At 45.7% G+C, this 17,144-nt stretch overlaps 2 protein-coding genes across 2 annotated transcripts; both read right to left on the bottom strand.

Annotated features, from left to right (window-relative positions):
- Nucleotides 1-10,752: 10,752 nt before the first annotated feature.
- On the bottom strand, nucleotides 10,753-14,755 carry LOC125552116 (organelle RRM domain-containing protein 6, chloroplastic-like). Its single transcript, XM_048715595.1, has 4 exons — nucleotides 14,684-14,755; nucleotides 12,916-12,984; nucleotides 12,659-12,765; nucleotides 10,753-11,110 (listed from the first exon to the last, which is right to left on the bottom strand). Exons 1-4 carry the CDS (start codon nucleotides 14,742-14,744, stop codon nucleotides 11,054-11,056), a joined length of 294 nt encoding a protein of 97 aa, XP_048571552.1. The 5' UTR covers nucleotides 14,745-14,755; the 3' UTR covers nucleotides 10,753-11,053.
- On the bottom strand, nucleotides 14,744-15,586 carry LOC125552115 (histone H2B.1-like). Its single transcript, XM_048715594.1, has 2 exons — nucleotides 15,045-15,586; nucleotides 14,744-14,755 (listed from the first exon to the last, which is right to left on the bottom strand). Exon 1 carries the CDS (start codon nucleotides 15,493-15,495, stop codon nucleotides 15,046-15,048), a length of 450 nt encoding a protein of 149 aa, XP_048571551.1. The 5' UTR covers nucleotides 15,496-15,586; the 3' UTR covers nucleotides 14,744-14,755; nucleotide 15,045.
- Between the last annotated feature and the right edge of the window lie 1,558 nt (nucleotides 15,587-17,144).

Below are 17,144 nucleotides of genomic sequence, written 5' to 3'. Positions count from 1 at the left end.
TGGAGGCTCCAACATGCAAGAGAGATAGGCAAAACTTCCTTGGCAAATTCAATTATTTAAGGAGATTCATAGCCAACTTGTCAGGGAAGGTTGATGCATTCACTCCCATCCTTCGGTTAAAGGACGATGCCAATTTTACTTGGGGGCAAAACAACAAGAAGCATTTGATATGATAAAAAGTTATTTGTGAACTCCTCCGGTGTTGAAATCTCCCAAACATAGAGAGCCCTTTAAGCTTTATATTGCGGCGGAGGAAGGTGTTATTGGTGTTGTCTTGATTCAAGAGACCGAAGGAAAGGAGCTGCTATTACTTATTTGAGCCGACGCTTATTGGGCGCTGAGACAAGGTATACATTTATTGAGAAATTATGTTTATGCTTATATTATGCTTGCACAAAATTGAGACATTATCTAGTGCCTAGTACTTTCATTGTAGCTTGTCAAACCGATGTCATCAAGTACATGTTGCATAGGCCAATTCTTAGTGGTAGAATTGGCAAGTGGGCTTATGCTTTAATTGAATATGATTTGGCTTATGTGAAGGAAATATGCCCTAGAGGCAATAATAAAGTTATTATTTTTTCCTTATATCATGATAAATGTTTATTATTCATGCTAGAATTGTATTAACCGGAAACTTAGTACATGTGTGAATACATAGACAAACAAAGTGTCACTAGTATGCCTCTACTTGACTAGCTCGTTGAATCAAAGATGGTTAAGTTTCCTAGCCATAGACATGAGTTGTCATTTGATTAACGGGATCACATCATTAGATAATGATGTGATTGACTTGACCCATTCCGTTAGCTTAGCACTTGATCGTTTTAGTTTACTGCTATTGCTTTCTTCATGACTTATACATGTTCCTATGACTATGAGATTATGCAACTCCCGATTACCGGAGGAACACTTTGTGTGCTACCAAACATCACAACGTAACTGGGTGATTATAAAGGTGCTCTACAGGTGTCTTCGATGGTACTTGTTGAGTTGGCATGAATCAAGATTAGGATTTGTCACTCCGATTGTCGGAGAGGTACCTCTGGGCCCTCTCGGTAATGCACATCACTATAAGCCTTGCAAGATATGCAACTAATGAGTTAGTTGCGGGATAGTGCATTATGGAACGAGTAAAGAGACTTTCGGTAATGAGATTGAACTAGGTATTGAGATACCGACGATCGAATCTGGGGCAAGTAACATACCGATGACAAAGGGAACAACGTATGTTGTTATGTGGTTTGACTGATAAAGATCTTCGTAGAATATGTAGGAGCCGATATGAACATCTAGGTTCCACTATTGGTTATTGACCGGAGACGTGTCTTGGTCATGTCTACATAGTTCTCAAACCCGTAGGGTCCGCATGCTTAACGTTCGGTGACGATCGGTATTACGAGCTCATGTGATTTGATGTACCGAAGGTAGTTCGGAGTCCCGGATGAGATCAGGGACATGACGAGGAGTCTCAAAATGGTCGAGGCGTAAATATCGATGTATTGGACGACTATATTCGGACATCGGAAAGGTTCCGAGTGATTCAGGTATTTTTCGGAGTACCCGGGAGTTACGGGAATACGGGGAAGAAGTATTGGGCCTCATGGGCCAAGTGGTGGAAGAGAGGAGGCAGGGCACGCGGCCCCCTAGCCCAAACCGAATTGGACTAGGGGGCGGCCCCCCTTTCCTCCTTTCCTCCCTCTCCTTCCTTCTCCCTTTCCTCCTTCCTTTCCTCCTCCTAGTAGGAGTAGGAAAGGGGAGTCCTACTCCTACTAGGAGGACTCCTCCTCCTGGCGCGCCCTACAGGGGCCGGCCAGCCTCCCCCTTGCTCCTTTATATACGGGGGCAGGGGCACCTAGAACACACAAGTTGATTGTTCCAAGCCGTGTGCGGTGCCGCCCTCCACCATAATCCACCTCGATCATATCGTAGCGGTGCTTAGGCGAAGCCCTGCGTCGGTAGCAACATCATCACCGTCATCACGCCGTCGTGCTGAGGGAACTCTCCCGTGAAGCTCTGCTGGATCGAAGTTCGTGGGACGTCATCGAGCTGAACGTGTGCTGAACTCGGAGGTGCCGTGCGTTCGGTACTTGGATCGATCGGGTCGTGAAGATGTTCGACTACATCAACCGTGTTCTCATAATGCTTCCGCTTATGATCTACGAGGGTACGTGGATGATACTCTTCCCTCTCGTTGCTATGCATCACCACGACCTTGCGTGTGCGTAGGATTTTTTTTTGAAATTACTAAGTTCCCCAACATTATGAATCTCTGAAATCCATGAAAGGCCAAATCGTTGCTAATCTTATTTTTGAGCATCGGATTGATGACAAGCATGATATTGATATAAACCTTGTCTCGTTAGTACCATGGAGATTATACTTTGACGGTTCAGTTTGTAGCAATGGCCAAGGTGTTGGTATTGTTTATATATCTCCTCATGGTGCTGTTTTTGAAGCCTCATGCCGCTTAGAATATTTTTGCACAAATAATCAATCTGAATATGAAGCATTGTTATTCGTCTTAGAAATGTTGCTTGCCATAGGTTCTACACATATTGAGGCTTTTGGTGATTTGTTATTAGTAGTGCAACAAATATCCAAAGTCTTTCAATGTTTTGACGAATCACTTAATGTTTATCTTAATAAATGTCTAGATATAATTTCTACTTTGGATTATTTTAGCATTGCTCATATATCTAGACATGAAAATTGGAGAGCAAATGAGTTGGCACAACAAGCATCCGGCTATCATGTTGATCGTGGCATGTTTCATATTTCTCAAAGGCCGATGTCTAGTCTTGCCAACATAGGGGAGGCCGAACCGGAGCCCACTGTTTCGGCCACTAATGAAATATTTAATGCAGGAGAAAATCAAGACTGGAGGAAACCCATTATTTATTATTTGTGTGATCCTAGTAATGGGGTGGACAGGACTGTTCGGCGTATGGCTTTCAAATACATGATGAGAGACGGTGGTCTCTATTGCCGGACGGTTGATGATGTTCTTTTAAAGTGCTTGGACGAGGAACAAGCGACAGTTGCTATGGGAGAGGTCCATGAAGGTATTTGTGGCACTCATCAGTCAGCTCCCAAGATGAAATGGTTATTACGACGTGTTGGGTTTTATTGGCCGACAATGGTTAATGATTGCTTTCGGTATTATAAAGGGTGTGAAGCTTGTCAAAAGTTTGGTGATATTCAGTTGGCTCCCGCTACTATGTTACATCCTATTATCAAGCCATGGCCTTTTAGAGGTTGGGGATTAGACTTTATTGGAGAGATTCATCCTTCTTCTTTAAAGGGGCATCAGTTCATGTTGGTGGAGACTGATTATTTCATTAAATGATCTAAAGCAATACCACTCAAAAATATGACTCATATAGAGGTAATTCAATTCATAATTGAGTGCATTATTCATAGATTCGGCATTCCTCAAACATTAACTACAGACCAAGGTTCATCCTTTATGTCACATCAACTTAGAGAATTTGCTGAATCATATAAGATAAGTTGCTCAATTCCTCTCCATATTATGCCCAAGCCAATGGACAAGCTGAGTCTAGCAATAAAATATTAATCAAGCTCATCAAGAAGAAGATTGAGGATAATCCAAGGATATGGTATGAGCTATTGTCTGAAGCTTTGTGGGCTCACAGAATCTCGAGGCATGGTGCTACAAAGGTAACTCCGTATGAGCTCGTATATGGTCAAGAGGTTGTTTTACCAGTGGAAGTGAATTTGAATGCTTTGAGAATAGCCAAAGAAAATGATTTATCGGCGGTGGACTTCTATAACTTGATGATGGACAATATTGATGAAGTTGCTGATAAACGTTTGGCTGCTTTGAAGGCCATAGAGAGAGATAAGTTGAGGGTGGCAAGAGCTTACAATAAGAAGGTCAAGTTGAATACTTTTCAAGTTGGTGATCTCGTGCGGAAGGTGATTCTACCAATTGGTTTGAAAGACAGAAAATTCGGGAAGTGGTCTCCAAGTTGGGAAGGTCCTTTTACGATTACAAGAGTAGTTCCTGGAAACTCATATTTTGTGGAATTCATACAAGGGGCATTGTTACATCGAGCTCTCAATGGAAAATATGTAAAGAAATACCACCCAAGTGTGTGGCAAGAAGCCTAGATAGGCAACGGCCGATAAATAACTATCGCCCTTAGCATAAACATGGTTGATATATACTTATCGTCCTAAGAACATATAAATGGCCGATGGAGTGTTGACATTATCCTTAGAACAAACTTGGTACAACTTATTTTTCGGCACGCTAGATATGCCAAAAACAGGGGGATATGTGTGGACGCTCAAAAGTGGCACAATCATAAAATTAGCTTAGGCTAATAAAGACTAATTCAAACTTAGGATTGAAGGTCACTCCGGATGGCTCTCTTTAAGAAGATCAAGATGGGTATGAAGATGGTCTAAAGCGGATCTCGGATGCAATAATCATGACAAGTTCAGAGATACTCATGTTGACATCAGATTAAATAATGGCGTGAAACTCAATTAAGATGGCCTTTAATGGAAATGTTTCAACAATAAAGTTGTGCATCTAGTCGAACCGGTTGATTTTGATATAAAAATCATCTTAATCTGAGGTCGTATGTAACCTGTGGAGACAAAACAAGGTCAAAAATAGAAGCTGCAAAGTCATTTCGGACCGACCGAGTTGATTTGATCGGTGAGACCGAGTTGGTCCGGAAAATTACCAGAGAGTTGGCAATGTTCACTCGGTGGGACCGAAGCAAACCAGTCGGTGAGACCGAGTTGATCCGAGAAATTACAGAAAGTTACAGAGAGTTGGCCACGTTCACTCGGTGGGACCGAAGCAAACCAGTCGGTGAGACCGAGATTGATCCATAAAATTGCCAAAGATTCCTGTCCGAGTTAGGTTAGGGTTTTTGATATTTTTGACAGAATTTTTAGTCCTTTTCTTGTACGGAAAGTCCAACCGCCTCATATATAGATGAGGGTGACGGCCGATTGAACAACACACAATCGCAAAAAACACACACACATATATATACTACTTTTTCATCTATGTTTTGTCTCTCCACCGTTTTTGCTTCCTCGTTCTTCGTTGTTCTTCATGTTGGAGAGCTGCGAATCCCGAGGCTCTAGGGGCGGTTGGACCGACCTAGGGCAGCCCATAGCCGCCGCACTCCCCGACGCGGTCCCTCCCGGGAGTGTGGTGTTTCGGGTCCTCAAAAGTTCTCTTCGGTTGTCTTGCGAATCACGCTTCTGGTGAGACTCCTTCGACGTGAGCTGCGGTGCATCACCCCCGGCGTCGAGGGTACACGTGACGTGTTCGTGTGCGAACACCTTGCTGCATTTTTGTTACAATTATCATTACTTGCTCGTTACAATTTATCTTCCTATCGAACTACTCCGCTATTTACAATTTCAGCACTTGTAGACAATATTTTACCGGAAACTACTTGTCATTTTCTTCTGCTCCTCGTTGGGTTTGACACTCTTACTTATCGAAAAGAGCTACAATTGATCCCCTATACTTCTGGGTCATCACTACTCTGTCTCCATTATTTTTCCATGCCTTCCTCATGAAAGTTTTGTTCTTGTGTCCCAAACCCTCCTTCTGACCGTGATCCCCCTCCACAACTACGTCATGGCTTGACCCAGAGTGTACGTCGATCTGCATGGTTTCTTGCATGGCCTCGGTACTCCTGCCAACAGGATCCTCCTCGGTACTGCGCCGGATTTGGGAAGCACTCATGGCCAGATGCATGGATGTGGGCCCCCGCTCGCCCACCGTTCCAACTGTACTGGGTGTGGCCGTCTCACTGTCCGTCACGTGCACTGTGGACAAGGTCTCTTTGGCTTTTCCTGCGTGATCCCCCTCCTCCCATCCCCAGTTCCAAGGAATCTTGGTTTGTCGGTGCTTGCCACCTTGTGCGGTAGCTCTTCTTGTTACTGTGATCGTTCGTGCTCGATCTATTAAAGGCGGCGGTGCTGCAAGTTGGTGCAGTTCACGATTGTTACGGATATTTCTGAAATTTGAAGGCCTCTGACTATCGATCCTCGTGTTCTTTTCAGTCTGCCGTGAAAATTCAGATGACGATCTCAGCCATGTTGAAATTTAACACTCTCATTCTCAGCTATTCCCTCTGTTCCAAAATAGATGACCCACTTTTATACTAACTTTAGTACAAAGTTGAGTCATCTATTTTGGATAGTACATAGTTACGGAAACACTATTTTGGGGATTTTCTTGTGCTTTCGCTTTCATTTCCCCTCCTACATGTTCGTTGTGTATCATTTTCATATTCTCTACGTATGTATGGGTATCTTACACAGGGCAGCCGTCCTGGACAAGCCGACCGCTGCTCGTTGCAATCTCACCAAGTTTATTATCTTGGGATCTGTAGCGAAAGCTATTCTAGTTAGGCATGTATCTACACCCTATATGAAAAAAATACAAAAAAAATCAGAAGTCTTTTTAGAATAAACTTGACTTTCTTTTGCACTAGTATATAATTTTTCATGACTAAAAAACAGTGTTGACTTCAGGGAAAAAATATTTGCCATTATAGTTCACTATTCACACTATTTTGGCCGAAAATTTGTTTTGTTAAGAAGGGTTTTTCTTTTTGTGGAATTTTTCTTACAAGTACAATGAAAGGTAGCTTTATTTCAAAAAAATATTTCAGAAAATTTTGATTTTTTATTTAATTATTTTTTTCATATATAATGTAGATAAACCCAAAAACCAAACGTATAGGATGACTGCATGGGCTAGTAGGGCTATTTTGGTTAAATCGTAGCATGGCCCACATTGGTTAAATCAGTTGTTAACAAGAGTAAACACAGTCTGCAGCACTGTTCGTGTTGTTGCGACAGCATGGCTGCTTCTGCCATGGCGGCCCTGTTGTAACATGGGCAGTGATGCAATGGTGGTGCTTCTGTCGGACGAGGTCTGCTGCGACGGGGCAGGAGGGGGGTTTGAGTGCTTCGACGACAAGGCATTGCGATGGCAGCGGCACTAGTGTAGCAAGCTCACGGGCTAGCAACATCATCCGCGCCAGCGCTGCATACAAGGTCGGATACTACAATGCAACACGCATGGGGGGTCTAGCTTCGCTAGAGAGGACAATTGCACGGCAGAGGTCTAGAATTATATGGCTCCAGGATGGTGACGCTAGCTCCAAACTGTTCTACCTCGTGGCCAACGGTAGAAAAGTTAAGAATTTCATCCCTGCTCTCTCACATGAGGGAAACCTGATCACGGATCAAATTGGCAAGGAACACATCTTCTACGATACTTACAAGGAGTTGCTGGGTACGATCACTGTCCGCGAGCACACTTTGGACCTAGACTTTCTAGGCATCACACCCTTGAACTTGGAGGATCAGACCATGATATTTACAGAGGAGGAGGTGTGGGCAACCATCAAGGAGATGCCCTCGGACCGTGCCCCGGGTCCGGACGGATTTATTGGTATTTTCTTCCAGAAAGCTTGGAGCATCATCAAGGATGATATTATGGCAGTGATTCACAAGATCTTCATGGATAATGGGCATGGCTTTGGCCCGCTCAACCAGACCTTGATTAATCTCATTCCCAAGAGGCCGGACGCCTGCCACGTTGGAGACTTCAGACCCATAACGTTGGTGCACAGTTTGCCCAAAATCTGCTCGAAACTTCTGTCCAAAAGGCTATGCCCTCGCATGTGTGAACTTATGCAAGCAAACCAATCGGCTTTCATAAAAGGGAGAAACTTGCATGACAACTTCGTGCTAGTTCGACAAGTGGCCAGATCCCTTCACCGTAGGAAGGCCAAGGGAGTTATGCTTAAGTTGGACATATCTCGTGCTTTCGACACCATAGCATGGCCCTTCCTTTTTGAAGTTCTCAGGGCCAAGGGATTCCCTGATCTTTGGCTTTCATGGATTGCAACCCTACTCACCACAGCTTCGTCTAGAGTGGTAGTAAATGGATATGCTGGGCCGAAATTCATGCATGCCCAAGGCCTCAAACAAGGCGATCCGATCTCTCCCCTTCTCTTTGTCATCGCCATGGATGTCCTGACATCGATCGTGTCTAAAGGCCAGGAGATGGGAGTCCTCAGTACGATGCCAGGCTGCTCCTCGATGCAAAGAATCTCGATATATGTTGATGATGTGGTGCTATTTATCCGGCCTTCTCTGCCTGATCTCCGGTTCGTCAAAGAGGCCATGCTCATCTTTGGGACAGCATCGGGACTAAAAATTAACTTTGCTAAACCTGCGGCAATTCTGATCGGCGAGGAGGAGGGAGACAAGGAACTTGTAGCAGCAGCCCTACCATGGAAGATGGACAAATTCCCATGCAAATACCTCGGGCTGCAGCTATCTATTTGGCAACTAACTCGAGCGGAGTGGCAACCGATCATGGACAACGTTTTGAACTTCCTCCCTGGATGGCAACGAGGACTTATTACTCGCGCGGGCCGGCTGGTTCTCGTTCATGACGTCGTTATGGCTAGGCCGACGCATCATCTTCTTGTGGCGGATGCACCAAAATGGGCTGTTGAGTGTGTGAACAAGAGATGTCGAGCCTTCTTCTGGGAAGGAACATAGCAGATTCATGGAGGGCAGTGCTTAGTCTCTTGGCAAAAGGTATGTAGACCTAAAGAGCTCGGCGGCCTCGGCATCATGGACCTAAAGAGACACGGTCTAGCTTTAAGACTGCGCTGGGAGTGGATGCGACGCACCGATCCTTCTAAACCATGGCACGGTCTGCCGATGACTTGCGACCCGCAAGTTCAGATAGCTTTCAACAGCTTGGTGCATTGGAGATTAGGATCTGGGGATAAGGTGCTATTTTGGAAGGACAGATGGATCGATGCGGCCTCGATCGATGATATTGCACCTGATGTCAAGAAACTGATTCGCACCCAAACCGTCAACAAGAGATTGGTGAAGGATGGATTGCTGAATCATAGATGGGCATCGGACATAGCAGGAGAGTTGTCCACTGATGGCCTAATCCAGCTGATCCGACTTTGGGAGATCATGTTGAACACGCAGCTCATCCCCAACCAGCAAGATGAGGCGATCTGGCCATGGAACAAACGCGGAGTCTACACTTCTGCTTCGGCTTATAAGATGCTCTTCATGGGAGCAATTAAGGCCGCTTTTGCCTGCTGGATCTGGAAGTGCTGGGCGCCTTTACCCATCAAAATCTTCATGTGGCTAGCTTTGCAATACCGTGTCTGGACTTCTGACCGTAGGCTGCGACATGGTCTGCAAGAACAAACTTCATCTTGCTTTCTTTGCGACCAAGAAGAGGACAACGTAGTCCACATTATGACTCAATGTGCCTACTCTAAGCAAGTATGGTTCACGACCTTCTCCAGGAGGAGGATAGATACACTAATCATACCCGATGGCAACAACACTCTGGAGACTTGGTGGGGTGCTGCTCGCAAACACATCCACAAAACACACCGTCGTGCTTTCGACTCACTTGTGAGCCTAGTTTGCTGGAGCATATGGAAACAAAGAAACAACCGAGTGTTCCGCGATAATTCCAGTTGGATGAGTGCCACGGAGCTAGTCACAAGGATTTTCGAAGAGCTACATTTGTGGACGCTCGCAGGAGGAAAAGGAGTTAGCGTGTGGTGTGAGTAGTAGTGTGAGATAGCAGGAGTAGGAGTGGAGTGTCCTTCATGCCTCAGACGACTTGTGGCTCTGATGCATCTAAACTCTTGTACATACGCTTTCTATCTTCTATCAAGCTATGGTACGCAATTTGCGTACTCTCAAAAAAAACACGCATTGGGGGTGGCATTGAGCTAGGTCATGCTGCAACAGGCCGTCGGAGCTCCTGGTGCTGCACCAGGCGAAACTAAGTAAATCGATTCTCCCCCCCCCCCCCCCCCCCCCCCCCCCCCCCCCCCTCCTCCTCCCCCGCCCAACCATTCTAATCTCCCAAGTGCACCCGCCTTTCAAACAAATCCCTCGTGACATGACATGCAAAAAAAATTCATGGACTTGATTGTAGTTGCGTCTTTAGAGCAACTCTAGCAAAGTCATTATATCTCCAATCGCCATATGAGATGTGGAAGGCGCTCCATTACACTTCGGGTTTTGGAGACAGGGCGTTGAGCTCAGCCAGTGTTGCAACAGGCCGTCGAAACTCCGTGGTGCTGCAACAGGCGAAACTAAGTAAATCGTCTCTTTCTCTGCCCCCCCCCCCCCCCCCCTCCCCCTCTCTCTCTCTCTCTCTCTCAACCATTCCGATCTCCCAAGCACGCCACCTTTCGAACAAATCTGACGTCTCGTGACGGTAGGCAAAATTTTCCATGGACTTGATTGTAGTTGCGTCTTTAGAGCAACTCTAGTAGAGTCATCATATCTCCGATCGCCATATGGGATACGGAGCGAGCTCCATTACACTCCAGGTTTTGGAGACACTTTTCAGTTGCCCACCCAACTCTCAACAAAATTCAAACGAAGCCAAAGCGCCAAATGTCTCCCCCAAACGGAAGCTCGGCTAATATTTTCTAAGTGCTTAACAACTACCCGAGTTCCTTCTGCTGTTACCAGAGCAGTCAATCACCAACGTGGCGGAAGGTTTTACAAGCATACAAAACGAAGCAAAAGACAGCAAAAAAACTGATACTGGAGCACTAGAACTGTACAGTTGCCCTGGTGCAGTTGTGGCATGTGCTCGCCCAATGAAAGCTGAGCAATCAGAGTCAAGGCAGAGATGAAGACCTTGAGCTTATTGAAACCAGATTTGACTGTAATAACCGTACTTCAGTTCACATTACTCCGGCGTGCTGAATTTAAGTACCAACACAAACAAATTTAGCTTACACAGTTCCGCTTTGTAGCAAATGAATATGTTCATGAAACATAACTGCTTCTAGCAACAACAACAAAAAAACAGATGGCTGTTTGGATAACATGCTAGGCATGCCGTCACTATTCGGTCCTGTTCTTGATAGCAAGATGCAAAGAGAGAAGTGCCTTCGGCGGTTCGGCCCAAAGACACATGTAGTTCAGCAACGGTGCAAATAAAAATCTGACCTATTGACTATCCGGTGCCGTGTTCCTTTGCCATCTCTGCAAAAATCAGTCTGCCGCGTAGAATCTGAAAAAAAAAAGATAAAATCAGTTTAGAAATTTAAAGTCCAAGCAAACGGTGCTGCAAACACACCAAATCAGGTAATATTGAAGCCGATGCCGGTTAGCATCATGCTCGAACAATGAAATTTGCACACGGTTGTCATTACAACAAATGGCTTTCACTGCTCAAATCCAAATAGTTTGGAGTGAGATGATGGTAATGTCAAGATAAAAGCATCACCTAATGGAAAAATGACAAGATCCAAGATGGCTGTCAATTTGGCAAATGTAAAGACAAGAATCTGAACACTGAACAGAGCAATTCCTGACTATTCTGATGCTATTTCCAAGAAAATGTGTTCCTCACAATTGCATCGAAAAGATAAACTACCTAATTTGCAGCATTTCCTGACTTGGTCACAAAAGGCCTAAAAAAATGCATTTTAGTAGCGAATGGTAGAAACCAGTCTACGACACTACTTAAAACACCTTTGATTATGACTTTCGTGGTCTGTTCACATAGTAAGTTTGCAAACTCGTGTTGTGGTTATACATGGGGTGTAATTTCTACAACTAAGGCTCTAGAGATGGCCACTTCTCTCTTTGGAGAATTCTCCAGGTAAATGCCTTGTCTAATGCAGTTCTTAGTTTAAGTGCCTATGAATAGAAAGCGGTAAAATGTAGCGACAAAACAGCTGAGGGAAATTGCGCCACTTAATATGTGAAATAGTAGATGAAAAGACAAAATAACCATGAATCACAAAACAAGTTAGTTTAACCAAATCTACCTGAAAAGGCGTTCTCACTAGTCAACAGAGAAAAACCAACGCATGCTTCATGTGAATAAACTAGAAAATGCTTTAGATAAAGAGCCAACTCTGTTACAACAAGAATGTATTAACCTTACATTATGTTGAAAACATTGTTAACAAGAGTAAACACAGAAACATGGCTTCTACCAGTCGACCTGACTGGTGGACCGACGTGGCCCAAATGCTGTATGTACACTTCTTGTCATCATTGGAAGATGGAAGATGGTAAAGGAAGGCTGACATAAGACCACTGTACATATTTAGTGAATTTAGAAATAATGTAGGTACCTCTTAACACATTGCAGGTCTAATTATTTTGTTACAGAAGTCAATACCCTTAAGCAGTATTCAGAAGAATGACCTATGGTTTTCTTGAGTACACCAGCATTGTCAGTTTTGGCGACAAATGACTAAACATGAGAGATTAGTTTTTTTTTATGAATGACCTCAAAGGTCCTGGTTATTTGATAAAAGCAATGTCACCAAGAGTTGTGGTTTATCACATTATCCCTAAGGTGTGTTTCTGTGCACTTTACTCTATTAACAAGGTGTCTTCACAAGGTAGTTTCAGTTGACAAAGGAAGGAGTATCAGCGGCAAAGAGTTATGGCTCCATTTTTTTCTCCAGTGGAACTTCAGCAGAGTTTCCTCTAGGGTAAATGGCAACCATGAATTCTCAGTTTATAAAATTATCAATGTGTCAGCACCAGCAAATGATGTTTGAAGGTTACACCCAAGATAGTAGGTGAGCAGTGTGCATACCCTTCCATCCATTGCCTTGATAGCTTTCTGTGCCTCCTCTTGTGATGAATATCTTACAAAACCAAATCCCTTCAGCCTTCCAGTTTGGTTGTCTCTCACTAACCGAACTATATTTGATAGAAACAGATAGCAGCATTAAACCAAAATATTTCCATGCAACTAACATAATAAGAACTTCAAGTATCAGTAGGAAACAATGACAAAGATTTACAATTCCATGTGGCAGCGTCACACAAGTTCAAAAATGGCATAGATACCTTCCTCAATGGCGCCAAATGGTGAGAAGACCTTTTTAAATTCTTCCTCCGTTGTGTAAAATGATAACCCTGACAAAAGAATCTAGAAGGATGAATAAATGTTACATGTTATATCTGCATTTACAGATTTAAAAGGCAGCAATGAGTTAAATTCTTGGCGCATAATTCCCTGTGAGCAGAATATGTAGAAAATCATTTCATAAATGGTACTCCCTCTGTTCCAAAATATACGACGTTTTTTGACACTATGACAGCGTCAAAAAACGTCTTATACTCCCTCCGTTCCGAATTACTTGTCTTAGATCTGTCTAGATACGGAGGTATCTAGCACTAAAATGAGTCTAGATACATCCGTATCTAGACAGATCCAAGACAAGTAATTCGGAACGGAGGGAGTATTTTGGTACAGATGGGGTCGAACATATATGGTGATCTTACAAATTAAAATGAAGAGGCAAACTGCATCACTATCACTATCTTTGTTGTGTATGTGTATCTCAGGTCCATGTCAACAATGTGCACCCCTCAACCACAACAATTTGCAGCAAGACAAACTAGAGATGAAAACTAAAATTGTCCATCGCAAACATTTCGTCCAAGATGATAAAGTGCCCCCCAAGTAGAATAGATACCAAATTTCAGGTGCTAAAATGGCAACAAGTTTTTGGCAGAAGCAACTTGCGGCTACAAATTGTACTAGCCATAGAGCAACAATTAGTTTTCATCGACACACATAATCAGTCGGCATGTGTGAAACATCGTCAGCACTAGAACAAGGAAAAGATAACGTTAGGCAAACCCATCCAGCCCGTGATAAAGTTCTCAAAAGATGGTATGAAGCATCCGTGGTGTTGCTATGTAACTGTCAAAGGAATCATATTCTAAAGCTCCTATATCAGTAGCAGGCTCGAAACATTCCCTGGCATGCTAAGGCCTCATTCGGTTTGAAGGATTTTTGTAGGAAAAACATAGGAACAAGGAGTCCGGAGGAAATTTTCCTATATATGCATTCGGTGTGTAGGAAATGCGTACAGGAATTTCATAGGAATACTACTCATTTCCAGTGTTTTTGGAGAAAACTACACATCCACTCAGGCCTGCTTTGGTTTGGAGGAATTTCATAGGAATTCTAGAGGATAGGATTCTTATAGGATTTTTTTCTTTAGAGCACTTTGGTTCATAGGAATAGATTTCTATTCCTACATAGGATTGATTCCTATCCTTCACATTTCATAGGAAAATAAAAATGAGCCTAGACTCAATGAAAAAATTCCTTTGGTGTCAACCAAATGACATCTCGTTTCCTATTCCTAATCATAGGATTTGAGATACATGTCATCTCATTTCTTACAAAATTCTTATTCCTACGATAATCCTATCCTATGAACCAAAAGAGGCCTCAAAGCTTATTTTGCACGTAGGAACGAGGCAAGTCAAATCCTTAGGATGGCAAGTGCCATCCTATCAAATTTCTATACTACTAATTCCTACGTTTTGATTTCCTCCCAACCGAATGAGCCCTAAAGCTGATGTTCATGTTCATAAGGAAAAAAGGAAAGCAAAGGAGACCGTCACCACACCAACCAGTGCTCAATCCATCCACACCCAAACAACCCCAGTCATAGGCGAACAACACTCGAGCATGAACCAGAGGTCGCAGACAATAATCATCACCATACCTAATCACGCAGCACCAATTCATCGCATACAAGTGCCAAGCATTTATGCAAGCACAGGAACGGGGAGAATACAGAGGACGATTGCTTACTGCTCACAAATATCTCGGTGCTGAAGCCATGGGAACCCAGGTGCCGAGAGGCCAAACGCATCACCGTCCCTCCTCGAAACATCACCGGCAGCAGTGGCGGCAGCGGCAGCTCGAGCACCCAGCTCCTCAAACCCTAGATCCCCAATTATTTTGGCAGAATGACGCAACAGCTAGCAGATTGAGAAGTCACACACAACCTCTTCCATTAATTGAAATCAAAGCCGTCCATCACAACCTGACACGATTTACAAAGCAGGCGCGCTACCTACCTATAACGATACACATGGACACGACCGACGGCGACACAAAAGCTACTAGAAGAGAACACGGGGACGGAACCCTAGAGACACCGCGACGTAACCCTAGTTGCTGGTGAACTTGGTGACGGCCTTGGTGCCCTCGGAGACGGCGTGCTTGGCGAGCTCGCCGGGGAGGACGAGGCGGACGGAGGTCTGGATCTCCCTGGACGTGATGGTGGGCTTCTTGTTGTACCTGGCCAGCTTGGCCGCCTCGCCGGCGAGCTTCTCGAAGATGTCGTTGATGAAGGAGTTCATGATGGACATGGCCTTGGAGGAGATGCCGATGTCCGGGTGCACCTGCTTGAGCACCTTGAAGATGTAGATCTTGTAGGTCTCGACGCTCTTCTTGTTCTTCTTGCGGCCCTTCTTGTCGCCGCCCTCCTTGGCGGACTTGGACGCCGGCAGCCGCTTCTCCGCCTTGGGCTTCTTGCCGGCGGGGGTCTTCTCGGCCTTCTCGGCGACCTCGGCGGCCGGCTTCTTCTCCGCGGGCTTCTTCTCGGCCTTGGGCGCCATCGATCGGGATGGAGCTTGAGGTGTCGGGCTGGTGTGGAGGGAAATGGGCGAGTTGTTGCGAGGGAGACTTTTCTTTGGTGTGTTGTGGTGGAGCAGGGGAGGGGATTAATATAGAGGCGCGCGGTGGGAGGGGATTGGTGGAGAGGGGCGGGGCGCGGATCCGTGAGGTGGCACTTGTGTAGGCCATCGGATCCCGGGAGCGGGCTGTGCACGGTGGAGATGGGCGTGCCTTAATTTCCCGCAGGCTCGCATGGTTTCCAAACTCGGAAGGGGCGGGGTGACAAAATTGATGGCGGCCCCGCTCGTCGTATTTTTGCTTTCTTTCTGTTTTCTAAACGCACCCCTAAGCTATAGCTTTTTAGCAATTCCAACCGACCGACTAAACTGACCCGCGTTTTGTTTGTTTTTTATCTGTTTGGGTCGCTCGTCCGTTCGTCTGTGTTTCCTTTTTTATCTGGGTCCGTTGACCCGTCTAACGGGGCCGGCATTCTGTCGAACGTCTACTGGTGGCTCAGTCTTTCCTTGAACTGCCTCGAGCTCCCGCGCTCACAGCCCTACCTGGTCGAGCCCCGTGTCGGCAACGAAGCCACCTTGCTTGCGCGCTCGCGTGCTCCCAACGCCGTCCACTCGAGCCAGACCAGACTAAAGCACCTTTGCGACGGGGAGGAGCGGCTGGGTACGGATGTACGCGCCGCAGCCAGACCAAGGCTCATCCTCAAGTGTGGACGACGTCGTAGACCGCACCATGGCGAGTGTGGAGGCTCCTGACCGGCACCTGCGCCGCGGCCCCCGCGTCCTCCTGGAAGCACCGCGAGCCAACCAAGTCTTCGTGGAGCCTCGGCGTCGTGTGCCTCGAGCGGCAGGCCGGCCATGACCATCCGCCGGTGGTGCGCGTGGTGGTAGGACAACGATGACAGGCGCTTGGCCGCGCTGCACTCCCGCTTGTGCGCGTTGTGGGGCGTCAGCGGCGACGCTGTTGGGGAACGTAGTATTTCAAAAAAATTGCCTACAATAACGCAATATCTATCTAGGAGAAGCATAGCAACGAGCGGGGAGAGTGTGTCTACGTACTCTCGTAGAGCGAAAGCGGAGGCGTTTAGTAACGCGGTTGATGTAGTCGAACGTCTTCGCGATCCAACCGATCAAGTACCGAATGCACGGCACCTCCGCGATCAGCACACGTTCAGCTCGATGATATTGAGGAGCGCACTATTTAAAAAATCATACGATCACGCAAGATCTATCTAGGAGATGCATGGCAACGAGAAAGTAGAGTGTGTCTACATACCTTCGTGGACCGAAAGCGGAAATGTTAAGTAACGCGGTTGATGTAGTCGAACATCTTCGCGATCCAACCGATCAAGTACCGAACGCACGACACCTCCGTGATCTGCACACATTGAGCTCGGTGATGTCCCTCGAACTCTAGATCCAGCTGAGGCCGGGGGAGAGTTTCGTCAGCACGATGGTGATGATGAAGTTACCAATGCAGGGCTTCGCCTAAGCACTACGACAATACGACCGAGGTGGAAATCTGTGGAGAGGGCACCGCGCACGGCTAAGAAATCAACTTGTGTGTCTGTGGGTGCCCCCTGCCCACGTATATAAAGGAGGGAGGAAGAGGAGGTCGGCCTAGGAGGGGCGCGCCT

The sequence above is a fragment of the Triticum urartu genome, chromosome 4 (genome assembly GCF_003073215.2).
Source record: "Triticum urartu cultivar G1812 chromosome 4, Tu2.1, whole genome shotgun sequence".
In the NCBI taxonomy this organism is placed as follows: domain Eukaryota; kingdom Viridiplantae; phylum Streptophyta; class Magnoliopsida; order Poales; family Poaceae; genus Triticum; species Triticum urartu.
This window is presented reverse-complemented; position numbering and strand designations above follow the sequence as displayed.